Source organism: Equus caballus, chromosome 18 (genome assembly GCF_041296265.1).
Source record: "Equus caballus isolate H_3958 breed thoroughbred chromosome 18, TB-T2T, whole genome shotgun sequence".
Taxonomy (NCBI): domain Eukaryota; kingdom Metazoa; phylum Chordata; class Mammalia; order Perissodactyla; family Equidae; genus Equus; species Equus caballus.
Window position 1 is genome coordinate 75,159,936 of NC_091701.1, and position 27,734 is coordinate 75,187,669.

A 27,734-nucleotide genomic window follows, 5' to 3' on the forward strand; every position below is an offset into this window, starting at 1 on the left:
ATACTTTACGCACCTAACGTGAGGTTATTAGTTACAAGAAACTTTTTTAATGGTGAGAAATTGGGTCATTTTTACTTCAACAGACACCTAAAAACTCTAAAAAGACCAAAGAAAATAATACAATTTGGAATTCATCTAGCCCTGTTCATTTAATATATCTTTCTTTATATATGCATATAAACTGTCTCTACACCAAATTCTTTTTTAAAAAAAAGAAAAATAAGGGTGTTAAATTATCCAAGTAGAACCACCAAACTTGACTGCTTACCAGATATACCTTGCCAGATACACCAAATAATTACCCTGTCTTGCCTGGAATAAAACTGACTTCCATATTCTTAAGATAACTTAAATTTATATTCTTAGATGTCTAATAAACGGTAAACGGTGATGAGTCTGTTTCTCTCCCTCCAGAGACAGAAGGGCAAATATATATACACATATATATTCAAAAAAGGGGAGAAGAATAACACGGGATATCTAAGATGTGCACACTGATTCTGCTAGTCACAACCCACCCCCCCAAAAAGGATGATGCTGCTTATTTTCTGCAGAGGTTAAAAAACAGACGCCTTAAGGGACATTGACATAGTTCCAACACACATACACATACACACACGTTTCACTGCAGATGATCTTGAATATATAATGGTCAGTGGGTTTCTGCTGATGGAACATAAGGCTTCCAAAATTACTCGAAACATCAAATTATGCTCAGGACTTAGAGGGGCGGATACCCTATGTTCTGTTTAATGTGTACGTTCCATTGCATATATTTTTTTAACCAAGTATATCTTTATTTTAATAACAGGCCGAGGACTAAAAACACTTTAGAGAAGGGCTATTTTTCTACCTCAGCAAAACTACAGAGGACAGTCTAGATTGTTGGATGACCCCAAAGGCTAAGGTCATTCTATTTAAATCTTACACTTGTAAAAAAAAAAAAAAAAACGTGGAATGGAAGAGGGAAATACAATCTTTTCTCTTTTGAAGTAATAACACGAGTCCTCCCTACAAGCATAATGGTGTTCATCCTTGGCTAAAATAAATTTAATGAGTTTTCTCCATTTCGCCGACGTTGACAATGAGTTTCTAAATTTCTAAGTATTTTATACATTTCAGTACATCAACATCTATACTCTTTCATATCTGCATTCCTTTCGGAAAGTCGAATGTCTCTCTACAACTGTTAACATGGTGAGGACACCTGACCCGAACTGCATTTCTTTTCATCGAAAAGGAAATGTTCCACAGGTAGACTATTAAATTCACTGTTGTTATAGACAATGTTCAGCTCTAAATGAGGCCCTGCTCAGCAACTGGGATCATATTTGCTTCCCTATTAGAATACATCGGTGTGTATTGCATGATTACTTTTTTCCCTTGCAACAAGCCAGTTATGTTCTTGAAAGGGCTGCTTGGTAGCAAGAATAGGTCTACTCTGGGTCAACTAGCTATAGATAACTTCAACAGACAATTCTTCAACAAAATTAAATTGCTATTTTAAAAACTAATTCTTTTTCCCAAAAAAGCAATTTTTTTCAAAAAAAGCAAATATCTCTAAAAGATATTCCCAGTGTTTAAACATTTTCCCCTAAACTCTAGAACATTTAACACCAAAAAAATTATCAAAATTCAAAAGAAAATGAAAAATATCAAAGATTTCTGATGTTTAATGCGTCCTATCAGCAAATACACCATCTGGTATACTCAAGCACTCTTCATTCAGTTTAAATAAAGCTGTCTGAAAGTTCTTCTCTAAGCCAACATTAAAAAATGAAAATGCTTGTGTTAACAATAAATGAAGCACAATAATTTATTGCTATTAAAGCACAACTGGCCAGCACCTTTCAGCAGTCCAGGAGGAAAACAGAATGCCTTGCTTCCTATGGAACCTTGATTGGCATCACTTTTATTTTATGCTGTAGGTTGCGTGGCTGAAGCATCACATACAGCAGAACATTTTAGGTACTTATGCTAATGGTGGTAAAGAGGATCATCTGATTCTTATTTTTGTCATCCCTAACAATCTTCTCTTTTTCTAAATCTTCAAATAGATCTGTAAGTCGTAATCAACAATTTCACAAATATAAATTTCCCCACCATTAATCATCCTTTTTCAAAATCCTTATGGAGTGAATTACTAGCTGAGAGGGGACGCCAATTCTAGTAAGTGAATGTTACCCAGCAGGGATATAAAGCTGTCAACACCACGGTGCTCTTGCTTGCTCTAAACTCTCTCCCAGCCTTCATATGTTTTTTAAAGAGATATTAGCCTTTTTTTTTCCTGAGGACCTTCTATAAAAGCCGACTGTCATACATATCTGAGCACTTATATTTTATTACATACATGCTTTAAAATACACTGCCTAGATAAGAGCAAAAACATCCTAGAAAGTGTTGGAAAGGCAAAACAAAACTGATCTACTTTCTAATAGTCTTCTAAAACTAATCACATTGTAAACAACACACTAACTTTTAAGTCCCCTATTAAAGCGCAACCTTGAAGGACTGTGATAGTGTTCCTACCACCTCAACTAGTTAAATCTAGACACTAAAATAATGGCTCTCTTTTTTTTTTTTTTTTACAAACACTTGGTTCTCAAGAAAAAACACAGCAAACTCTCTCCCTAAAAAAGTAGAACAGCAACAGAACTTACTATTGCAACCAATTCATTCAGAAACATTTCTTCACCTCACTGTTTATCAAAAGCAGTAGGATAAGCTGCCATTTGTTGGGCGACCAATTAAACTTAATGATTCCCCCTATTTTTAAGGGGAGAAGTTTCAAGAAAGAGAATCACTAAAGGTTAACAAATGTATCCTCCCAAATTTTGAGCTCTATTTTTAAAACATATTATTATAGCCATCTTTACAACACTGACAAGACTGCAATATATCTGGGAATGGTAATAAATGACACAGAGCTATAAATATTTTTGTAGTTTCTATGCTTATTCTATTGCTTCATAAGGAAAATTTAAACAAAAGGAGGTAGGGTGATAGAAATATATCTGTTTCATATTTACCTTATGTTTCAAAAAACAAAGTCTTTCTGCTATAAAGAACTGCTAACAGGAAATATATTTTAAAAATATTTTAGAATTTAGAATGTGGATTTTTTAAAGGCTTTGCCTTTCTCCAATTTATATACATGATTAAAAGCTACAAAGAAATGAAATTATTAATATCTTAATGTACACTTGGAAACTACATAAACTTAAACCCACAAAATAATCATTAACATTCAATAAGAAAACTTTGTACTACCAAAATTTTTATGTTCCACGTTATTATATTTTAAAGCTTTCAAAGTTAAAATCTTTCCAAACAATCTATTATGCTATATATAGCAAAATGTTTCTTTTAAAAAGAATCTTTAAAAATCTATCATATGCAAACTATTTTCACCACTTTACTATTAAGTATCATAAATGGTACTTATTGAGACAAAATAATATCATCTTTATTTTCAGTTTGGGAAGCAGCTAATAAGAACTCTGATATTACTAAATTAAGTTAAAGCTCAGAAAAAGTGACTAAAGCAGCTTGTTGAAACAAATCTACTATTCCTTACCAAGACTTAAGAATTTTAGTTTACATCAAATTTATAATAAGCGGTCAAATGTGAATTAAAGTCTCAGAAAATATGAAAAGCAACCACTGTTTTACACTCAAGGTACCCCTGGTCAACAAAACCAGGTAGTTTCTTTCATAGTTCAATACAATAGAGAAAGAAAAAATACAACTTGTTTTAGGGAAGCACAATTGTTAACAATTACATTCTAAAATGTTCAGAGAGTTTTTTCAATTTAGTGAATTTTATTAGGTCTTCAGAAAGAAAGTGAAATTTTAAGTCCAAGCTTTTTCTTGATGCCTCAGGCCACTTTAAGAACACATCCCCTCCAAGGATTTCCAAAAGGTTTTCAATCAAACATTATCAGCACTTATATCGTCTCACATTTGGCTCCATCATATTCACCTCATATTTTTCTTTCTTATATTTATATACTAAATGATACGAAAAGTCCTAAGGGATTGCTCCAGTCTCAAGACAACACATTAATAAAGCCCACTCTGAAAAAGTGGGTCACCGAACTACCAAGTGCTCTTTGCTTCCTTAAAGTATATCCTCACGTCCCTCAAATGGAAGACACATAAGGCACAATCTATAGCCAAATAATTTTTTTAAAGCTTTAGAAATTGCAAGAATGAGTGCTTCTCAGGGGAGGTGATTAATATAAGGAACTAAGACAAATCATCCTGAATGTCCACCATGAAGAAATAGTAATAGCAAAATAAGGAAAACTAAAAATGTGTTATTTTATAAAATGTGTGTTTTTAACTTCTTAAAAGGGAGTGGACATATAGAGTTAAGTATTTACTTCGAAATACATACTATGACTATTTAGAACATGGGATTGGAGCTTATCACTAGGTTTTGCCAGGGTTTTATATCATTTCAGTCAGGCTAATATAAAGAACTATATTAAATAGGCTACCGCTGAAAATATTAGAGAAAAAAAATCCTTCAGAAGTAAAAAAATTTTAACTAGTGATTTATCTCAAACACACAAAAAATTAATGCCATGTAGAATTGTGCATTTTATATGTAAAAAAAACTAAACAAGTGGCACATGAACCTCAAAATATTTAAATGTGTAAATTTCACATATCTTTATTTTATAAAATTACTTTTCTTAACCACTTTAAAAGAAAGCAGTTGTTTAAATAGCAAAAATGACAAAAGATTTTCTGTAAATAATATTAAATTCTTGGAAAGGGAAACAGCATGGAGCCAGAAGGGCTACTACGTTCTTTGTACCTGTCTTGCTATAATTCATAACAAAGTTCTGAATGCATATGCCTTTAATCTCCATAGGAAACAGTAGCATTAAAGCCTCTCGCGGCTGACAGATTCGTGGTGATTCTTTATTTGCCCCTGGAAATGTGGCAGGGAACGTTTCCAGTTGTTACTCATTGTCTCAGCCCTGTCCTACCTCAAAAGTGACACCGGCACTCGGGCCCCTGGGCCAGCCTGAGCGTGAAAGACTAATCCACCAACGCGAACGCCCCTAGACTTCATCCCTACGACAGACACTCTGAGGCAAGGCAAAGGAGTTAAATCACTAAAAGCTCTCTAGGAAAATCTAGAAACAGTTAGCTGGCTGTGACATAAACCTGCCAACACCTCAGCACACAGTGGCAAAGTGCCCAAAAAATGCCACCCTCTGGGTAAACCACTTTCTTGTTTCAACTCGAGATGAAGCTACCAGTTGCAGATGAGAGGCGACAGGGGCATTATTTGGCAACCTGGAGCTCACTTCCTGTAATCCTACACCGCGACAGCGCCTAATCAACCTGAACCCTGACACCCGGGCCATTATCGCCGGGCCGCGGGCCGCGCGCCTCCCGCTCGGGGCTGTTACCTCCCACGGCCTTGGCCACGGCGCCGTTGGGCCTCCCGCGGGCTCCCATGGGGCTGCCGTTCTGCTCCAGCCGGGCCACCTTCGCCGGGGGAGGCCCCTTGACGTCGGGGCTGCCGCTCCGCCGGTCGGGGCTGTCCCGCAGACACGGGCTCTCGCTCCGCCGCTCCATGCTGCTCCGACTCGGAGACAAAGTTCCCACCGGCAGGTCGCAATAAAACGCGCAGGGACCTAGGGAGGGGGCGGGGGGGAGGGAAGGGGGAGGGAAAAAAAAAGAGGGAAAACCGCTCACACACGTGATAGACGTTCAGGCCAGTGGCAGAGCGCTGCACCAAAGCCACACAAACTTCCTCCCACGCTGCCCGAGGGGCCCGAGCCGGGAAGCCGGTCCCCACCTTACCCTGGGCGGCCCAAAGGAAGCCCAGAGCTTAGGGTGCTGCGACTCTGCCCAGTCCCTGCTCCCCAGGAGTTAGCCCTCGGTGACGACGGCCGGCCCGCGCCCAAGGGCGCCCAGAGGTGGCCCATTCATTGGGACGGGGTGGGCATAAACCGTTCTCGGGTGCGACAGCCTCGCCGTCTGGGGGTCAGGGTTGCGGAAGAAGTGAACTTCAGAAAAAGCTATCTCACCCACTCGAGGAGGGGGTGGGGGATGTACACAAGACCCTAAGAAACCGATTAACCGCATGCTGAAGGCGCCGTGAATGGCGGGGCAGGAGCCGACGGCCTGGCAGAAGGACCCCTCGAATTCCCGCTCTTTACCTTTACCCAGCACGTCTTGAGACACATACACACTTTACACAAAATCAACCCTAATTCCACATCATAAGTATCCAAAAACACTTGGAAGTATTCATCACAACCACCTCCAGAAGAACCTTCAACACAAGGGCGGGGGGGGCTACTATTTTAGAACGTTCTTATCTTCATCCGATCCTAAGTGATTTTTTAAAAACTCTTCAGCATAAAACACAAAAGCAAAAGAGCATTTCAATTATTACGTGCAGGAGCAGCCTTTATCAACCCCGATTTTAAAATCTCTCCAAAAAGTTTTCCTGTGGGTCGCTTGGCTGGCAGCGCGCTCCTCAAGGAACCCGCAGATCTCGGCACCCCTGGATTTTGGGGCGACGGAGAAGGAGGGGGAAACACCTTAGGAAACGGCGCTCACGTTGTCACTGACATCCCCAAGAAGCAGGGACCCGGCACAACAAAGTGCACTGCGAATCCTCGCGGGCGCTCTCGCCGTGGAAGAAGCCGCGTCGCCACAGCTCGAGGAGACAAGGTGGGGGTGGCAGAGGGGAGAGGAGAGATGCGAGAGATGCGGAGACGCCGCGGGAGGGCTGCAGGGAAGATTCCGCCCGCATTCCCGGCTGCGCTGTCCCGGAGGGCGAGAGCTGCCTGGAGGGGACGCAGCCAGACCCGGGGCTTCCCCGAACTCCCGAGCGGGGCGCGGGAGCCCTCGCCCCGCGTACTTACTGCTCACGGTCTGTCTGTAACTTGGCTGGCTGGGGCTCTGTCCATGGAGCAAAAGTAGAGAATCCAGGGTGGAAAGTTTCTGGTGCTTTGCCTTGCAGTGTTCTCCTAGTCTTCCTTTCTCTTTACTCCTTCCCCTCTCCTCTTCCCCAGGTCCTAACGTTTAAGGTCCTGGGTCAGGGTGTCTTCTAGTGCGGAGATGGTTGTTATGATGATGATGATTGGGGAGGGGGTGGGGTAGGGGGAGGAGGAGGAGAGGGAAAGGAGGGCTCCTCCAAAGGGGCACCCGAGCGAGCAGGGGGAGGGGACGGCGGAGGAGGGGAGAAGAGAAGGAGGCTGAAAAAGCCTTTTCACACCTTCGGGAAGGAGACCCGTTCTGGAGAGAAAGGGCTGAGAGCTGGGAGGCGGCGGAGGCGGGCCGGGGCTGCCGCTTCGCGGGGCTGCTAGCTCGCGAGGAGGCGCGGCCGGAGCCGTAGGGCCGGTGCCACCGAGAGCCGAGAAGGCGCAGGGACCCGGGACCGCGCGCGGGAGGAATCGCGGCGGCTGCCCAAGCTGTCACCTCCAGCCTCTCCCCTCTTGGCCGCCGCCGCCAGCAGCCAGAGCCGGACTCACTGACAAGCCGCAGAGAGAGACACACTGAGAGGGAGATGATTATTAGTTGCGTTGAGTCATCAGGCAAAGTGAGTCCTTTTGGGTTGTCCTCGGTTTCCGATTTCTCCCCCTCCCCCTTTCCGTCCCCAGATCTAGCGCCTTCAAAATAATAATTTGGGGTGGGGGTAGGGGAAGTCTCTGGGTTATTTCGGGATGAGGGTTGGGGGGGAAAGATCTAAACCCAAGCCAGACTGGTCCACCGCAATGAAGGAGGAGAGTGGGGGGCGGGGAGGAGGGCTGGGGAGGTTGCGGGGGAAGGGGGGCCCCGCCTGGCAGGAAATTAAACATCAATCAATCAATCGCTGTGAGCCCGGCGACCCAACAGCGGCGGGGCTGCGGAGGATGCAGAGGGACAGGCGAGGGGTGGGTGGGAGGCAGGGAGGAGGGAGGAGAAGGAAGAGGAGAGCCGGCGGTGGGAGAGCGGTGTGGCGAGCACCGCGCGCGCAGGGCGGCGGAGGACCGATGGCAGCGAACCGGGTGCCGCGCGGGGCGCTGGCCGCGGCCGGTGGGTGGGTGCGCCCGGGTGCCGGCGGGCGCCGGGGCCCGGGGTCTGGTCCTCCTCCTCGTGGCGGGTCCAGGGCGCGGCTGCCTCGCCCAGCCCCTAGGCGCGCTCGTCCCGGCGCGGAGGCGGAGGCGACGAGGCAGGAGCTGGCTGCCTGTCTCCCGGCGGAGGCGCAGACCGACGCGCAGGAGGCGGCCGCGCTGCCTCGGCTCCCGGTGCTGCCAACTGCGCCGAGTACTTTCGACTTTGGAGATAGGAGGGCTATCGCCTCCCCCACCCACCGCCTCCGCCCACCACCCACCGCCTCCGCCCCTCCGAGCAACTTTTCCCGGTGCCTGCGAGCTCCCCCTCGGCGCGGAGCCGGCCGTCCGGGCCCGCCGCGCCGCCGCCCGCGCGGGGAAGGCCGCTTCTCGCTCAGAGCCGGCGCGGCCGCGGGTCCCGAACAATAGCCCGGCTGTCCCAAATGGCAGGAGCACCGGCCCTGCCCGCCGGGCTGCGGGTGGCACAGGAGCGGGAGCTGCGCGGGGGGCGCGGGGCGGGGGACATCCCTGGACGACGTCCCTGGAGCCCTGGCGGCGCCGGCGACATCTCGAGCAGCGGGGCCGGGGCCGCCTGGAGGCCGTGACGCGGTGGCGGCGAGGGCGGTGGGGCCGCCTGTCCTCTGGCTGCGGGGCTGGCACTCCTGGGACCCCAGGCGGCTCGAGCCCTGGGCTTGGAGCGTGGGGAGGGCTGGGCGGTGGGGACCCGGCTTCCCCTTCCCGGGGGAGGCCGCGCGGGGGCGTCCCCAGCGGGTCCCGCGGAGGCGTCACCGAACCACAAACTTTTGCCCACTCCCGCGGCAAAGCCGCCCGCAGCCCAGCGCCGGCCGCGGTGCCCATTTAAGGTGGCGCGGGCGCTAGCCGAGCGGACCGGGCTCGGGCCGCGCTTTTGTCCCGGAGGTCCTCCTCGGGCGCGGGACCTCCTTAAACAGAAGCACGTGGACAGGCGCCGCGGGCCCCCGCGAGACGCTCGGGGCGCCGGCTGACATTCGCGGTCCCGACCTGGGGCGGGAAAATGTGGACGCGTCCCCGCCCGCCTTGAGGCCGATGAAGTCCCCTCAGCAGGCGGCACCGCCTGTCCCTCCCGCACACCTCGGCTCTCCTTCCTAGTCCCCTGGACCCCGAGGACTCCCCACCCTCCCACCGCCTGAACCACCGGTCCCCCTTAAGAAGCGTTGACTGTACGGCGGCGCCAGAGGGCCAAACTAAATTCGGCTCCGGGAAACGCGCTCGGGGGGCAAGTCTGGAAATCCTGGTCCGGCGCAGGGACAGCGGGAAGCCGCGCCAGCCTAGTGTGCTCGGGCCAGGCTGCCGTCCACTCGCCGCACCCACCCGGTGGTCGGCGTGCGCGCGGCCACCCGCTCAAAGGCAGGGACCTGGGAGGCGGGGGAGCCTCTAGAAGAGAAGGGGTCCCAGAAGCAAAATTTGCCCCCGGCCTAAGTCTCAGCGCCTAGATCCCGGAGAACCCCGCACCCAGGCGCCGCCCACCAAGTTCCAAAGGAGCCCCGGGCGACCCGGGAGGCGGTCGGAGCCCAGCCGAGAAAGGAAGCCAGCAGGATAGTAACCCTTCAGAGAGCCACCCTGGAGATTTAGGCAGCGTTTTTTTCCCCCTGTTTTTTTATTCCCCAAACCCCATCCCCCAGGCTCCCCTAAACGAGCGGGTTAGAGAAAATGCTCAATTCGAAGTCTGTGAGAACAAAGTGGCTCAAGTGAATCAACTCGTGGTGGTAGCTAAAAGGTTTTTGGCTGCAAAGAAACAAACTGTAAGTTTGATCGACAAACTTTTTTTTTAACCTGTAATATCACGTCGGAATGGGAAGGGGGTGTTGCAAAAACCAGCTGCCGCTGTCAAAGTTTGAGCCCGTTTCCAAAATGGGGAAAGGCGCATTTCTTATTAATATCTTCACAACGATAATAATGCTGTTTCTTTCCTTACCTTGGTGTTGAACTGCAGAATCCTCCTCCGGATCAATGTCCAAGAACTTAGAAGAATTGGTGATATTAGGACCTCAGTACTTCTGGAAAAAAATGCAAATGGTTTAGCCAGGATCTTTCCTGTCTGATTCGTCACTATTATTATATCTGATGATGCGAATGGTTGGAGCGATTCAATCATAAGTCATTAATGAGCTATTTTATAAACACCGCTGTCTGAAGATCTTCATTTACATTTTGCGAAGGATCTCTTCGCGAACCTCCCAGGCTTGTGTCAACAGCATGATTACGGGACTTCAGTTACACTCATAAACAACACAGCCGTATTGTTATTCGGTTAATATTTTATAAAGTGTAAATATTTTATTATGTTTTGAAGAGAACTATTGATTCTAAATTATTAAACCTCTGAGAAGGACGATTTAAATAAAGTATACAATTAAGTACAATTAAATGTACATTGGGACTAGTTTGTTTTCAGATTCTGCACCCTTTTAAATTCATTGATTTTTCTCCTTATTGGAGTTTCCTCTTGTCTGTTTTTGATAGTGAACAATTCTATCATTTTGGGCAAAAGAACTCAAATTATTTAAAATTGCATTTAACATAGATGAGAATATCGGATACTGTGAATTATTACCAGAAATGTATTTTGGATTTTTTTGTAGATTTATGCTTAGTGACACTTTTTACAAATTTCTTTGGATTTAAAAAAGGAGAATCCTAGAAAGTTTTGTGATATATGTCTGGCGTGAGTTTTTTTTCCTTGAGTTTTGTCCCTAATAAAGGCCTTTTCTGTTTCAAATTACATAAGCTTTTCACTGCACAATTTTCGTATTGACTTTATTTCAACTGAAGTAAGTGATCCTTTTCAGCATGTTTAATTTTGAAAATAAGAAATTTTAAATAACATTTTTTACCTTTTGCTAGGATTTTCTGCTTTTTAAACAGTAAATAAATTATGATGATTCAAAAGTTTTGTTTGGTTTCGTTTTATATTGCTCAAGTGGTTTATTTCCAAACATTTTTTAAACAAAATCACACTCAAGAAAAGAATTGGTTTTAATTACGTTTGGGGTTTTTTAAAAAAATAATTTGATCCAAAACGCATTTTTGCGCATTACGTGATAGTTTGCTCCAGCGCTTAAAGCATAAAGTTCACACTGGTGGACAGTTTTATCCCTCAGCTTGCTAGTCACTGACGTTTTTGTCGGGAATCTACTGAACAGTTTTTCTCCCTTCCTCCCCCACCCCCAATTTTTTTTCATATACTATTTAGTCAAAGGTCGCTTGTCTTTCATAATCACACTGAGATTTGTTATTTTAAAAATCAACGGATCTTTGTACGCTGGGCTTAAATAGGCATGTGTTTTCTTATTTCTTAGGTTCTCCACTTTTCTCTCTATCTCTTGTCAGGCCTTTCTTCTCCTTTCTTTTACGGCCTGCACTTTTAATGACCACATTTCTTGATTTCTGTTTCTGGACACCGAGGTTTTTGCCGCGCTGGCTCTCAACTCTGGCCACCCTTCCTCCCCCAGTGCCCGCGCGGGACGGCCTAGGCCCTACGACCCGGGCGTAGGGTGCCGGGGGCGCGCGTGCTACTCTGGCTCTCGGCCCGGCCACTCGGGCCTCTGAAGGCCCAGCATCCATCGCCAGGCTCCCTGGATTTCAAGTCGGGTCACCCAGGCAAAGAGGCCCTCCCGGCAGTGCGCTGCCTCCTAGGGAACACGGGAAAGTTGTGCCGCGTGTTCCCTTCGCTCCCGCGCGCACGGGGAAAACTCTACGAGAATCGCGAGCGTCAAAAGCCTTCGACGGCTCCTGGGAACCCACGCGGGCCTGCCTCTCCCCCCCACCTCCCCCCCCCCCCCCCCCGCCCCGGGCTTGCTCTGCTGGGGGCGAGAGGAGGGCGGGAGGGACTCCTTTCTTTCACATGAAGCTCACGCCAGCTCTGAAGCCAATTTCCGCCGCGGACTGTCCGGGGAGAGTTGGGCGACCAACATTTTCGCGGACCGCATTACTGCACCGGGCTTGGACTGGAAATTGGATGCGCCAGGGGGACCAGGGTCCGGGGCCAGAACGCCCCGAGGGGAACGCGCCTAAAAGACAGCTCGACTAGAGTGGGCTCGAGCCCCTTCCCAGACTGCTCCGGGGCGTCTGGAGACTGACCGGGGCGCAGGGGCGGGGGACACTTACTCCGTTATCCGCACGCCTTTCTCGTTGGCATCAGAGCCGGACAAACCCCAACCCGCGCCGGGCAAAGATAAATTACTCTTGGCTCCCCCAGCGGCTCGGGGGCCTGGGCGGGGGCGGAGCGGCGAGGAAGCCGTCGGGCCGCCTAAGGTAGGGGCGGTGGAGGTCCTGCTCCCGTCCTCAAGCGAACGAGCTCCTGCGGCCCGGACAGAGAGATGCGTCTCGGGGAGACGACTGCTTGGGGAAGGGTGGTGCAACTAGTCGGCGTTAGATGGTGAGCCGAGTACCCAGGAGCCTGGAGGATCGGGGGTCCCGGGAACAGACAATGCAGAGGCCCAGAGGGCTCGAGGAGACGCGCGACGGTGGGCCTGGGCGCTGCCTCAGGCGACGATGGGAGCTTTCTGTCCCGGGGGCCCAGATGTGGGGGACGGGAGAGGGCGTCGGGAGCGGGTACTGCCTGCCTCGAGTGAGGAAAGCGAGAGGACAGGTTTCGAAACTAGGGGAGTCGTGGTGGGGAAGATGCGGATGTGCTCTGGTCACGGCCGCGGGCTGGGAGGCCCGGGAAGGCGGAGGGCCTGCGGGCTCCGAGCACTCCTCCAGCGACGCGGGACAACGCCCCCGGGCTCCCCGATCCCTCCTTCTTTTCTAGACTCGGGAGCTTAATAGCTGGATCTTCCCGTGCAGCAGCGCAGCGAGAGAATGACTGCCCTGCTAATCTAGTTTTTTAACATAGAAATCGACTTTAAACGACCGGGAGAACAAGGCGAAGGGGGAAAGGAAACGAAACGCCAAAGCAGCCACCGCCGCCTCCCCGCCCCTGCTGGAGGGGGGGTCGCGCTTCGGACCCGCCGCCTTTTCTATCCGGAAACACCGCGCGAGGCGGAGTTGGTCGGTGCCAACTCCAAGCCCCGGGCCCAAGGTGGCGGCGAAGAACCCCGTGGCCTCGACTCGTCGTCACGGCCCCGTCACCCCTGAGCCCGGGTCACTGCCCGGGTCCCAAACCCGAGCCTCGGCGTCCTCTCCCGACAGCGCCACCGCGTGGGCTGCGGCCGAAACCTGCGCCGCCCGTTCAGTCGGCGGCGTCCGAGAACCGGCCCTTCCGCGTCGCCTCCAGTCTTCGGGTTAAAGATGCTGCGGGGGATGGGCAGGTGCCCAGCCTGGGGGACAAAGGGACCACCTAACACAAACACGCGCCCGGCAGGCAAAACAGAGGCGCCCTCCGTTTGTCCCAACCCCTCGTAATGAAAAGCACACCTGGAAAGTCCAGGCCACGGCGCCCCACCTGCACCCAGACTCCAGGCAGGCCAGCCTGCGCCGTCCACTTCGCGCCACCCCTAGCAGGGCGAGCGAGCCCGGGAAGCCGGGGACGAGGTGGCCCAAGCCAGAGCGGTTCTGGGAGCGCTTCGCAGCTCTGGGCCGCCGCCGGTCTCGAACCGCGCCAGAGTGTGCGAGGACGCATGCTGCGGGCCCAAGGTCCCGGTACCCGCTGGGACCGAAGACGAAGCGGGTGGCCGACTATCCCGCAGTCCGAACCCGTCCGGAGTGGCGGGGAACCTAGAGGGCCTCCCGGGCCGGCGACTCGCCTGTTGTCTCGGTTTCGCGAAACCCCACGGACACCCTCTTAGTCTGTCAAAGCTTGACCCCCGGGCTAAGGCCCAGGCGGCTGTGACAGCGGCGTCTGGGGCTGGGCCCTTCCCCACCCCGCGCTGCCTTGCCTCCCGGCCCCGCGGCCAAGCCCGGCCCAGCCCCACATCACCTCGCGCCGCCCGGAGCGAAGAGAGGACTAGAGAGCCCCACGTCGGGCTTAGAGGACTCCAGGGGGTAGGTAGGGGCTTACTGTAAATAAACCCACTGGTCACACGCGCGCACACGTCCACACACAGTTCGGGACTGCCAGCTATCGAAAGGGACAACGACCTAGAAAGGTGTCAATTCACCTGGTGCCCACCCCATTACGAAGCTCGCAGCCCCAACGAAACAGGAGCGAGCCCTGGACGCCCGAGCGCTCCCACGCGCGGCGCCCGGCGGCCCAGGCCCGGTGGCGCGGCGGCCGGTGGCTGTGCGGCGCTCGCCGCGCGGGGCCTCTCCACCCACGCCCGCATCGTGGGCTGCGACCTGTTCCCTTCCAGATGCTCACACCCCTGGGCCACGCGGAGCTGTCTCCCGGCGCCCTGCCAGGCGGCTCACCTCGGCGGCCGCGCCTGCGGTTGCCCCCGGTGCCAAGCGGCCGGCCAGGGGCGGCGGGACAGAGCGCGGACGCTCCGCTCGCCTCCAGGAGCCTCCAGCCGTGCCCTCGGCGTCGCTCGGCCAGCCCTGGGCTGATTTAAATAACTAATAAGCTCAGAGAAATTTTACGAGGGGAACTTTTCCTTTTAGTATCAATAAAGCCTAGTAATTGGGCTTGTTGGTTACCTAAGCTCGAGTTCCCAGTCTCTCTCGTTCCCTCTTCTCTCTCTCTCATTCAGAGGCAACGTTTAAAAAAACCGGCAAATGTGTGTGCGTTTGTGTGGGGAGTGTGAGTGTGAGTGTATGAGAGAAGTTGTTTCAAAAGTCCTTCGCCTGGAGAACAGTCATCATTGTCGCTCTGCGGTGAAGAATTTTGAAAGGTGAACTGTCGTTATTTCAGAGGATACAAATGTTGACAATTCAAGTCTCACAATACAAGTATAATTCAAGACGAGGGGGAGTTCTAAAGATTTTTCCCTTTGGATGTGACAAAGGCAGTTGCAATTCTTCCCTAATAATTTGCATTTGAATTAACTTTCACTACATTTTGACTTCAACTCCTGGATTGTAGTGCTATCGGTTGTTTTCAGTAAAGACTTCTATATTATAATGCATTCTAAATTTTTGTTTTGCTTTTCTAATTTTTTGAAAGCATGTTCTTAGCAATAAAGAATTTTTTCCATGTGGGAACCATGCCTCAATTTAAAAATATAAGACCTTCCATGAATAATAACTGCCAATAGTCAGTTCGGTAGTGTCCACAGTGCCATTAGCGCCTATACAAAATCTCAGAAATCTAAAGGCAACCTACGCATGTTTCTCTCCAATCATAGCAATATATATTTTTTCATTTCTGCTGTATGGAAGTAAAAAAATCTTTTAAAGGACTTTTTAAATGCTAAAATTTGCTTGATCTTAAATTCCCTACCAGATACAACATAACTAGTGCCTGCCAATGTCAGCCTAACGAAATGAAGAGTATTTCTGAACCGGATTATTGTTGGGGTCAAAAGCTAGTCAACGAAAAACGATAAGAATTCAAGTGTGCAAACCAAGAGTGGGAGGGGGAAAGCTGTCTTCTGAAGTTCCCAGGAACACACCCAAACCTGTGCGCTCCCATCTTCAGTGTTTACGTACTATGAAGAACTTTTCCTTTCCACTTTTAGTTAGAAAATTGATGAGCTTTCCTTAGTCCGTCTTGTTTTACGCTGACATCTAAAGTCAGCCGAGGGTTGCCTTCTGCCAGTTAACTTCCGGAGGCCCAGGGTTAGTCGGAGGTAGACCCAGCCCTTTGCACATTCCGGCGGAAAAGGGCGTCTTGCTGACCCTTCTCAGCGCATCCCCATCGTCTAGTCTGCACCCGCGGGCTTGAGGGCACCCTCTCCCTTCTGGAGATCCGCCCCGAGGTCGCAGCTTGGCTGCAGAGCGAGCGAACCTTGAGTTGTGGGTGTATACTCCCCGTTTCCCGCTTTCCCAGAGGGTTTCAGACAACGTTCCTTCCCATCTGCTCCCGGAAGGGTTCCTGTTCCCACCCATCCTCCCCAGTCTTGCGGTCACCAGGCTCCCAGCGCCCCGCCGCAGTGGCCACGCGCTCAGGGCACTCACAGCTGCAGCCCCTTGTCCCCTAAGCTGCCCATGTTAAGGGAGGACGCGTCCTCGCAGGCGCTGTCCTCCCAGCGCCAGGACGTCGAGAACAGGGGCAGGGAAAGATGGCAGGATTGAGAAGCAAAGTGCAGGGCTGTGGAGAGTAACCCAGAGCCTCAGTGATGGGCACCTCACCTCCCCCAAACAACTCAGGGCCTCCCCTTCCTTCCTTGCCCTTCAGCTGCAGGTCTCACCCTGGGCTGCAGGTCCCAGACGGAGCTGCTCTGTGAACCCAGGTTGTCCTCTGGCTTTTAAGCACCCTCCTCTCCATTAGCTCCCTGCTATCCCATGTTTTGGTTTCACTTAAGCTATTTTCTGAGGTCATGGAAACCCCAATTTTACTCTTTTTCTCTTTGCCTCATCCACAATCCTTTTTTTAAAAAAAGAATCCCCTAAGCCTGGCTTCTGCCAGACCCTACACGATCTCCCAGAGCTCTATGTGCAAGAGGAAAAGTGATTTGTCTGTTTATAGCAGGTTTAATTAAGATAGTTATGTGCCGTGAACTCTTTGGGCCCCAATCAATGCATTTTGATTTGGAAAGTCAAATAGAATCACATCTTGCACTTGTGGGGCCCCGGTTGGCCGCCCAGGCTGGGGACAGACGCTGTTACCGGTCTATAGGGGCCTCTGGACCTGGGCGAGTCCCCTGCAGAACTCGCTGCCCTGCTCGTCCCTCGAGACCTGCAGTCGGGTCTTCAGCAAGACCCAGGCCTTCCTGGTACGGGCGTGAGGATGCACGCCCAGAGCGCTCCCAGGGGCCCCGAGCTAGGAGCCAGGCGCCCGGCTTCTGCGCGTCCGGCTTTCCCGCTGCCTAAGCGCCCCCAGCCCCAGGCCTTCGTCCCGGCCCGTCGCCGGCGCAGCTGTTGGAGTGGCGGAGAGTGCGGCAGGGGTGAGGCTCTCCTTTCCCCAGCCGTGCTTCCAGTAGTGTCCCCTCCCCCAACGCAGACTTAGGTGCTGGGCTGCAGCCGAAGCGTTTTTCTAATTTGTCATCATTGGAAACCTCAGACAATTGGAGTGTAAAACTTTAAGGGCTTCCAGGGATACGCTGACTTCAGGCACTCAAGGGGGGAGGGGGGACTGAGGGTCAGGGACAGGCACACGCGACAGACGTCCCAAAGTGCTCTCCGGACTGTCTTCCCTCGGCAGCTCGGTAGCACCCGCGCACGCACTTGTCCCCTCCCCACCCTCCGGGCTTCGGAAGTGTTCCTGCCACTTCTTCGGCCCTCAGGAGGGGAAGGGGGCTGTAGTGTCAAGGTCTCTCAGCCTCCTGCCCACCCCCGACCTTGTCTTAGGACCCAGGACTCAAGGGCCAGGGCCATGTGGGCAGCGGTACTCGCTACCACGCGGCATGCGGTGGGTGCTCCTCTCGGTCCCCACCTCCGGCCCCCCGGGCCAGCGCCCCGTCCCCACCCTCCTCCCCAGGAAGCTGCAGACCTGCCTCTAACTTCATCACACCGTCTATAATCGACCCCCTCGGTTTTCAGTAGATTTGTAAGCCAAGAAGGGGTAACTCTTATCTTTTTCTTTTTTTAGGATTTGGGGCTCTTGAAACATTCTGAGTATGTTTGCGGGGGGTCCCAGAGGAGTTGTCCTGAAAGCTGCTCGGAGCAGCCACCTTTGCTGTCGCCCAGGCCTTGCCGGGTCGGCTCTGGCCGGCTGTCTGTGCTGCGGCTCCCGAGGCACCCCACCCCCGTCGGCCTCCTGCAACCAGGGTAGGAGGATTGGGTTGGAGGGTCGAGTGCCGGAGGAGAGGGTCTTTTTTGTTTTTTAAAAATTTTGTTTTTATTTCTATGGAGGACTACTCCTGGCGCTAGAAGGGTGCAGCAGTTGGCCCCAAAGTGGCCTGTGACTTGCCCATCCCCCCTGTGCCAGGCAGCAGAGGGTGTTAGCTCTGGGAACACTAGCTGACAGGGCATTTGCTTTGGGCCTGGGGTCCAGCCGAGGCCCAGGAAGCCGCCTCTGTGCGCACTTGCCCCGGGTGTTGCAGCGTGCGTGTGGGGGGTGTGTGAGGGGGAGATGGGCAGTCGCCATGTCCCCCTCGCGCCTCCTTCCCTTCTCGTGAGGGCGGGTGTGGACGCAGTGAAGCAGTCCGTGAACCAGCCCCACGCGGAGGGGTCGAAGGAACAGCCTCATCTGTTAAATGGGCTCTGGGCAGCCCGGCCGACGGCCCCCTCCCCTCCTCTGAGCAGGCGCGAGGTGGTCTGGGAGCCCGGCCAGCAGCCCCCGCCCCTCAGGCGGAGCTCGGGCCCTGGCAATCTCTGCACTTTGTCATCACGCCCGAGTATTTGACATTCGCAATTATCTGCAAATACCCTGATCGGTTTGTATATGAAACACTTTTTTTCCTGCCTTAAGGTTGGAATCTGGTAAGTTTCAGACAAGTGGTTGCGGGGGGAGGTGACCCGGGGGACCGCGGGGGACCGGCCCGGTGAACCTGACTCGGCGAGGTGGGCGACCAGAAGAGCCGGGTCTGCGTGCCGCCCCCTGCCCCCAGCCCGGCGCGGAGGAAAGACTGGCGGAGGTGCGGCAGGCTCAGGCCGCGACCCTCGGGTCCTCCTGTGAAAGGAGCGCCCCCTAATCCCTGCGAGCGGACGCCGAAGGGGTAGCGGGGATCCCACCAGAGGGAAGGCCCAGAGGTTAATCATCTTGATAACCGGAAAGGGCGCTGCCCGGCCTGGCTGCCATCACAAAGCGTGTCAGTCACCAGCTCTCAATCCCGCCACAGAATTACCTGCTCAAAGAGCCATCCCGGGGAGCGCTCTGCTCCGCGCTCTTCCCGCCCGCCGCCTGCGGGAAGGACACCGTGTCCTAGTCCGAAAGAAGCGGATGTCGCTTTGACCCTCCTCCGCCCCCAGACGGTTCCTAAATCCAGGAGGGCAATGCCAGCCCTGGATCGCTCAGAACTGCTACATCGCAGCTTCGGGCCACCTGCCTATTACTCAGCCCGTCTACAAAAAGAAAAATAGAAAAAGCGGGGCGGGAGAGGAAAAAGGAGCGAGATTACTTGTCTGATTTATCTCTGCCTTAGGAACCTGGTCCTGGCCGCTGGCGGAGCCGAGGGCCTCGAGCCTGGGCACTGGGAGGCCAGACCCTGCCCGCCAGAGGTGCACACAGCCTGGGTGCCCCCGGCTCGGTGTCTCACTGGCCAAGAAGCCGAGCTCCTTTGCAGCGGGTGTCAGCAACTTTAGAAACAGCAAACTCTTCAGCGAAGCCCCCTCCCCACGCACTGAGCTCGCGGCTCTGCTACAGACGCGGGTTTAGGCGCCTTTCACATACACTACTCACGTTTTCCGAGAAAATGGGGAGAGGAGCACATTAAAGAAAGGTGGGGGGGGGGGGGTACTGCAACACTTTCAAGAAAAACTAGGGGTGGGGTGGGAAGGGAGTTTAGAAAGGCTGTCTGTAACAGCCCAGCTGCCAAATCCCTGGCTGTTCTGAAAAGGAAGAAGGAGAGAAGCAGGCGGGAAAGGACTCCCTTCCTCCTCCCAGCCATCTCCCTCTCAGCGCCCCCAGCCCAGGACACCCGGGCTGGGAACCCGAGAGTGTGCTCCTAGGAAGACATCAGCCCTTCCGCCTCCAGCTCAGCCCAGGTGGGCAAGAAAGCGCGGGAGACTCGAGAAAGCTGTTAAGGTCTCCCGCGGCGCCCTTGACCCCTGAGAGCCCCACACAGGAAAGGCAGCTGAGGGACTTCTCTACTCACAGGTCGCAGCCCCTGCCCGAGACTTCCTGGGAAGCAACCCGCAACGCCCACAGCGTTGGCCTCCTTTCCCCGACTCCTTGGAGATTGGTCTGCGGCTTGAGTCCGGCTGCAGACACCCACTCCGGCCCTTAGATTAGACCTGCCTCGGGCGTGGACGCCAAGGTGCGGTACCGAGGCCCCAAGCTGCGCCGAGGCTGGCGAGTTTCTGCCTGGGTCGGGAGAGGGGGTCCCAACAGCGGAGCCCGCTGCAGTCTGGTGACACCTACTGCGCCTCGCACTGCCTCCACGACGGCCCTTGGCCTGCGGAGAAGGAGGCAAGGGCAAGATGCTCCGTGGCGGGTCAAACCTTCGCCCCTTTATCTCCTACCATGCTTTTCATGTCCATATCTTTGTTAGTTAGGTGTATGACTGCTATATTCCAGCGGCTTATCCTGCATAAAATACCCCACGGCTTGGGCGAGACTTTGCAAATTTGGCATCCCAGGTGAGCGGTCTTGAGTATTCTGTGCCCTATCCACCCACCTCGCCCGTGGGTACTCAGGGCAGCGCCCACTTGGCAGAATTGATGGCCGTTCAGGCCTAGCAGAGTGCGCATCGCCAAACCTGCGCGTCCAAAATGCATCCTCGCCTCGCCGGAACGCTGAGCCGCGCAACTCTAAAGGAGCCCGCATTCCGGAGCACGTGCAAGCATCCTCCCGCTTTGAAATGAATTCGCTCTGAGTCTTTCATCCCCAAAGGAAAAGCCTTTGGGGCGCTACTCAGACCCAAGACCTGGGAGAGAGAAGTCCCGAAGGCGGGGACCAGGGGCTTGGGCACTCTTCTGCTCACCTGGACTTGAGACACTCGAAGGCCCGATTAACCATCGGTTGTATCAGGGCCGATGGGTTCAAAGTGGCTGCGCCTCGCGGAGGCGCTCACTCCCCGGGTCCGGGTCTCCGAGGGCATCTGGAATCTGGGTGGGTTGTGCTGACTACCTGCAGCGCGCGCGGATCCCAGGCCAGGAAAAAGGGCGCCGTGTAACGGGGACGGTCGGTTACCTCTCCAGGGATCTGCCCTGACTTTGTTCGTAATTTAAGAAGCCTCTGAACTCGGGGAGCGCGTGTTGGGGCACCTCCCTGCACACACACGCCCCCTCCTTCCCGGGCCTCGTATCTTTCCCTCCACTCTCCCGTTCCCCCCACCCCCAACCCCGCGGCCCCGCCCGTTAGAGGCGCGCAGCGGGCACTCGGTTTACAGAGCCGCCGGTTCAGATGTTTATTCGCAGCTAATTGCTGGTGCAGGAAAATGCTCGCTACCCCGGCCGAGCGCTTCCGCCCTGCGCTGGCCGATCCCGCCGGCGGCAGCTCGCTGATCCCACCCGCGAAGCCACGGAGGAACCGGCGGCAGGGAGGCGGCTGTGCCACCCTGGGCCGGGCTACCGGCGCTGCCCCGGACTCCCGGTAGGGGGAGCCGCCGCGGGCACCAGGCCAGCCCGGCTCCAGGCCTCAGGTCGGCCCTGCTGCCAGCAGCCACCCGGAACGCAGAACGTGGGCGGCCTCCTCACCTGCCCTCCAGGTGCGTGCGGCCAGCAGAGAAGGGAACACAGGGCCGAGCCGGCTCCTCGTTCCCGGCTGTTGCATCGCAAAGAAGCTACGCGAGACCTAAGTGCATTCTTTAGGTCCAAATATAGTTAGGAAAATTGGTAGGTAAGGAGATCATCTCCTTTGCCCATGCCCCTTAACACCAGTGATTAAGAACTCCTCTTAATTCCACAAATTTTGAGGCTTATTTTAAAAATTTTAGATGATCTAATCCCTTCTCACTGTGTTTCCGAGTCGTTTATTTCCAGGAGTTTCAGATGGTCCCAGCACAAAATAGGAGCTCAGAGGAGACCAGCTGGCTTTGCTGCCGGATCACCGACCACTCCTCTCCCTTTCTGACTCTATGTGCTCAATAAAGGTTCCGAAGCTTTCATTTTAAGAGATGGCCAATGTTGAGAGAGCAACCCTAACCCAGGGTCAAGGGGAAAGCAGTTAGGCGGACTGTGACCCCACAGGGCCCCCCCCCCCCCCCCCCCACAAAGGGCCCGGCGCAGCAGCACACCTGTGCTGAAGGGCTGGAGACTTCCGGCTCGCTACTCCCACAGATGAAACATGCAAGCCCTCCTTCTACAGAAACTCGTCCTTCCAGAGCAAGCCCCAACTCATGAGAGCTCTCTTAAGGCCGAGTCCTTAAAGTCTCTCCACAGAGAATTACAAAAGCAAAGAATTTCACACTTGGAAGGAAACTTAAAGACCATCTAGTCCAACTGATGTAGTTTACTGGCGAGGAACTTAAGCTGAGTGGAGGCAAAGAATCACACTTCAGGTGAGACAGCCCCTGGATACCAGCTGAGACTGGAACTCTCCTCTCTGGATCCTCAGTCCAGTCCAGTTTCGACTATGGGGCACTAGAAATGCATTTTACTGTTGTCATTATCCTTGTAGTTATTATCGTGTTTCCACATGTTTTAGGGTTCTTAGTAAGGCATGCTCTTTTAATAATAACAAAATTTGCAACGTCTGTGTGAAAAGAGTACTACATTTGGCTCAAAAGGAGGCTGAATTTTAGAAATGAAGTTACATATAGTATTGAAGCTTTTGGAGGAAAGACTAAACAAAAATTTGTATTGTTTTATATCAACTTAAGAACATCAGATACGTGCAAATACATGAATGAATGAACGAAACAGAAGAAAAACCACAGGATTGTTGACATTATCAAGGTATTCTTCCAAATTGTGTAATTTTTCTACAAAAATCAGAGCTTATTCAGGGCATTTAAGTGTTCGTTTATAGATTTTTAAGCGTTAAATTCTGCTGTCATTTTTTTTTTTTTGAGGAAGATTAGCCCTGAGCTAACATCTGCTGCCAATCCTCCTCTTTTTGCTGAGGAAGACTGGCCCTGAGCTAACATCCATGCCCATCTTCCTCTACTTTATATGTGGGATGCCTGCCACAGCATGGCATGCCAAGCGGTGCCATGTCCGAACCCGGGATCCGAACTGGCCAACCTGGGCCGCCCAAGCAGAACGTACGAACTTAACTGCTACACCACCGGGCCAGCCCCTCTGGTGTCATTTTTAAAAACTAAGAGGAAAGAATATTTACATTTCTAAAATCAGATTTAAAAAGGTCTAATTTCTAAGAAGTTGATTTAGCCACAGTAGGGGAAACTTTTTGAATGAAATATTACAGGATAAGCCTAAAAAACACTCCCCACTGGCTTTGTAATAAACCCTGAGATGTAAATGATAGTTTATCATTCTCTCCATAATTACCCTCTTTTTACTTTTTGATAAGATCAACACAAAAATTATTATTTACAAGGACACTCCACTATTCCTTTCTGTTCACAAAGGCAAAGAGATACATTATCAAATGAAATGAAAATGTCTCAGTCTCTTTCCGTAACTAATGTCTGATCTTTAGCAAATGGCGCTGTGATGTCATTGAAATGGGTATTGGACAAAGTACCAATTGATTTATTGATTTCCCTTCTTCAAAGTCTTTTGGGAATTGGGGAGAAGAAGGAAAAGCATAGGCCGGCTAAGATGTGCAATACTTACTCACACACATGCAAAAAAAATTATATTTGATAAAATTGACAATTCAGAGGCATTGCTTACAGAAATTCCTAATAGAATGACGTTGAGGCCGCTCAGCTGATCAACCTGCCTCTCCCTCGGCCTGTCGGTTTATTTGCCCTTCTACTTTCAACCTTTTAGAAGTCAAAAAGCACCAGGTTTTCAGTTAGCCTATATACAACGAGAGCAGGAGGAACAGAGGGGGTTCTCCGAGAAGGAAACAGAAGAGGCACCTCTGCTTTCAAACCCAACCCCGTAAGTCCCGCTTAAGGCCCTGTAAGCTTGCAGTGTCCCCAAAGACTGGAACTTGCTGTGGATCTCACAAGGGATCTCCATGGTCTGTGGGCTGGAGTGACTTCCTACCTGGGGGGTCTGAGAGCTTCCTATGGCCTAAACCTGTGGTGGTTCGCAGCCGACTCAGGGCAATAAAGAAAATAAGGCAGCTCTGATTGTCTTTGGTTTTGTAGGAGAGGATTTCAAAGCCAGGCTCCTTTCAGCCTCAATCACTGAACCGGTTTTTGAGGAGAAAGACTTTTAATCCAAGTCCTGTTAAAAATGCTAAGTAAACCACCTGGAGAAACTCTGCATTGTAACATCTGCCTAGGAATTACCACACACAACAGCATCTACAGCAAAGCTGAAACTATACGAACAAAAACAAACCTCAGACTTCCTCTCCCTCCACACTCCGTATGGGTGAGCTGCACTGCGTAATAGGACAGATTTACTATAAGGCATTCTAAACACACTGCAGATTAGCTACTTTGGTTTTCCTGTTCCCTCCCCCTACACCAAGAAGAACTGAAGATCTTTGCCTTCCAGAGCTTTCTATTCATTTAGCTCAATCCTCTGGGTTTAGCACTATGATCTAGGAAATCCCTGCTCACTAAGGTAAGTTGACTTTCCTCCACCTTGTGGCCTTGTGTCTGTGGGAGTGGGTGGAAGGATACGGTGAAGGGAGCTTCTCCCTCCCAACCCCCAGAAGAGGGGTGTGCTTCCAGAACATGGGGTTCATTTAACGCTAGGCAGCAGCCCCCACACCCCGAGCCTAGATTCTAGGCATTCTCTAAGAGAAACTGGATGGGGAGGTCCATGAAAAAGGATCTGGAACATTGCCTGCATGTCTCTCCTTACCCCAAGGAAGGCTGGTGGTGCAGCAGATGCTGGGTAGGGAGGTATGATGGAGAGGAAAGGAGAATGGTGACCACTTTTAAGCAGGTTATGCAGGTGTGTTCTTGGAGCTGGTGCACAAAACAACTCTCTTTTTAAAAGATTAGAGTTATTTAAGCAATAGTACCCATCTTCCTGCAATGGAAACTTTAATGACTGTCAAAAATTCCTAAATAAGAGGCTTTTTCTTACAGAAATAAATATTTCTGTAAATATTGGGGGAATGAAGCATTATGCTTCAGGATTTTAAACCTACAGGATAAGTCAATTCTGTCTTTGCCACTTACTAGCAGTGTAAACCTGGGGAGAGTAATTGACCTCTCTGAGCCTCATTGTCCTTATGTGTCAAATGGGTATAATACCAACAGCTGTCTCATAAAATTGTGAGGATTAAATGAAATACTCCATGTCAGTTGCTTACAACAGTTCCTAGTAAGCACTTTTACTCCTTTTTTACTGCTTTCATAGTAAAAACTTTGAAAGTGTTCACTATATTATTCTGATGTCGGAATTGCTGATTCAATCATCTCTCTCTTTTTCTCTTAATTTCTACCGCAAATCACTGAAGGTAGACAAGTTGGAGGTCAGATCACAATGTTTTCTTAGATCATTTTTTTTTGATAAAATAGCGTGAAGAACTTTATATTACTTCATCCCCAATGACGTTTTTCTGAATTTTATTAGCATCTCTCTAGAACCTTTTCCTTAGCTATTTTGTACTCTTTCTTCCTCTTTACCAGAGCCCCCTCAGCTGGGTGAGCTGGGCAGAGATGGCCAGGACTATCTGCCCAGAGGCCATTTCAAAGCCTTCCATACAGGGCTGTGCTCGGGCGGGAGAATTTTCCTCATACGATCCCAGAGATGTGATAATACATCAGCTCAGGGTACAAAAAAAGAGACTCAGAGGCTGTGCCCTCTGCTCTTTGACTCTTGCTGTGGGGACACAGGGGGTCATACCAAATAGTGAGAAGCCCCTAGGCCTACTTTGAGAAACATCTCTCTGTCTTCTGCATTAAACTGCACAGAGACTAATATTGGTTTTTTGGTGTTAACAAAGAAATAAAATATTGCCATTTTCCTCTCTATTAAAATGATTTTATGAAAGAAAATGGTTATACCCTCCTGGGTTGAGCAGTAGTCTCCATTTAGTTTTAAATTCCTATGCTGTTCTCATTGTGGTCAGATTCTTCCCCGCGCTGTGTTCTTCTGGCTCCACTGAGAGCACCCGCCGCCCCAGAAGGGGGCAGTGAAAAAGCAGAGCGTTCAGAAGCCACAATGCCAAGCCATTCTCTTCACTTACCTGGAAGACCAGTCGCAAAACCAGGGGACTCTGCTTGAAGCCTCAAAGGAGCTGTGTCTCCAGGCTTTAGCAAAAGCAGAGCAGATTGTAGGAGTTACTGCCAAAGACCCACTTCTCCCTCCTGCGGCTTTGTGTCTCTCCCGAATGATTTCTTGAAGTCCACGCACTAAGTCAGGTCAGGCAGGCTGGCAGGTTCCTCAGATGCCTGGCCTACCGTTGTCTTTGACTTGAGATGTGGGTATTAAAATGCAGAGTTGTGAGGCCCAGGAAGAGAATGTCAGAAGGGAAACACCCAAGACGCTGTTCTATCTGGTTGTCTCTTTGATTCAATGTTTTGTCCTTTGTGAGCTCTGCCTAGATATTTACATCAGTTGGAAACATTCAAACAATAAAATTTCAATGACCTTGCAGACCGTGTCCACTCCCACAAACCAAACACAAATTGATTGCTTTTTACCAATCAATTTTCTACTGCAGCTTAAGGGAAGACGCCACCAACATCCAGGGAACTCCGGTCCTGAGATGAAAACCCTCGGGCTCTTTGGGTTATTATAAACTAAAGCCGAACTATGGAGCCGGAGGTATTCACTCCCTCACTCTTCCCCCCGTCCTGAAAAACAGCCATTTGTTTTTATTGCTTCTATAGATACTTTTAGTCCTAGGAAAGGAAGAAGGAAAAGAAAAAGGGGATGGATCTGGAGAATAGCCACCCAACTGGATTGGCTGAAAGGCTCAGGCTTCTGCTGACATCCGGGACCTCAAAACACAGGTCAAAGGACCATTTCAATTCAACCAATATACTGAGAAGCTTCTGGTTCATCTATTGCTCAGCTACCCTCCATCTCAAGGAATAATGAAAACACCTACAAAAATAATAGCTATGAATGTTACTAGGCACTTTACATGCATTGTCTCATTTAATCCTAAAACAATACTATGAGATAGGTACTATTCTCATCTGCATTTCACTTTCAAAAGTGAGTTCAGAAAGGTTAAATAATTGGCACAAGGTCACACAGCTAATTAGGAGTGGGGATCAACCAGAAGATCTGAGCTACTGGGACCTTCTATCTAGTTCTGCCATGAGCCTAACAGTGAGAAGTCAGAGATGAGATTTTCTGCATGTGACCTTGTTTAAAGGCACCATTTAGCAATCATTTTGAAGTGTGCTTTCAGGCCAGGAACTGCTCCAGGCACATTAAAAAATGACATCCTATGCGCCCTCTCAGAACTTCCAATCTAAGATCAACTGTTAACAGAACCACCTCCTGCTTGACCACACAGACGACGGACGAAATACATGGGTAAGCAAACAGATTTTACAGCCAAGTGTACAATGACACAAGTTGTTGTTCTGGAGTGACAACCACAGAGGAGTAGCCTATTTAGAAATTCAAGCTCAGAGGAGGTGTGATCACCATCTCACCTATGACATTTAGGCCTGTTTCTTGGAGAAAGGGGTACCTCTGATGCTGATGGAACTGAGACAAATGAACAGAGCTGTCCACAATGGCGGGGGAAGGAACCTGGTGTAGACAATGAAGTTCACAATCTGCTAAAGACATAAGATGGTCTCACCAGGGTAGGGGTCAGAACAGCCGACAGGAGTCACATGAGGGTGATTGGCTGGCAAGTCAGGGCAAAGGCGACATTTTCCAAGCCCACATAGTCAGCTTGTTACTGCTGCCCCAAATCCTCCCATTAGCTTTTTATTTCTTTGTATTCATGATTACCATCCCTATGAAATCCTCCGTCAAATATTTTGTAGGAAAGTGGACACAGTGGTTTGACACATATAAAATCATTCAGCTAAGATGTGGCTAAAGTTCTCAAAATATAATTATCAATAGATTACCTATTATGTGTTTAGAACTATG

At 50.8% G+C, this 27,734-nt stretch overlaps 1 protein-coding gene and 1 long non-coding RNA gene across 18 annotated transcripts in view; one reads left to right on the forward strand and one right to left on the reverse strand.

Moving 5' to 3' along the window:
• The window catches only part of SATB2 (SATB homeobox 2), a 197,987-nt gene extending 171,989 nt beyond the window's left edge, over window positions 1-25,998 (reverse strand). The window contains exons 1-4 of one of the 17 annotated variants that reach the window (XM_070242103.1): window positions 7,253-7,552; window positions 6,900-7,052; window positions 6,573-6,691; window positions 5,430-5,657 (exon numbers count right to left, since the gene is read on the reverse strand). In XM_070242103.1, coding sequence (XP_070098204.1) covers window positions 5,430-5,598 — 169 coding nt within the window. In that variant the 5' untranslated portion in view covers window positions 5,599-5,657; window positions 6,573-6,691; window positions 6,900-7,052; window positions 7,253-7,552. Of the gene's footprint in view, window positions 1-5,429; window positions 5,658-6,572; window positions 6,692-6,899; window positions 7,087-7,252; window positions 7,760-10,023; window positions 10,106-12,215; window positions 12,773-14,149; window positions 14,340-14,399; window positions 14,736-18,814; window positions 19,335-20,611; window positions 20,845-25,857 lie in introns of those variants that run through there. The other 16 variants (XM_014732597.3, XM_070242100.1, XM_070242097.1 and 13 more) reach the window with 16 other exon arrangements.
• On the forward strand, window positions 7,439-10,830 carry LOC111768851 (uncharacterized). Its single transcript, XR_011428607.1, has 3 exons — window positions 7,439-7,576; window positions 9,731-9,850; window positions 10,042-10,830. It is a non-coding gene; the product is annotated as an uncharacterized lncRNA (long non-coding RNA).
• Window positions 25,999-27,734: the final 1,736 nt, after the last annotated feature.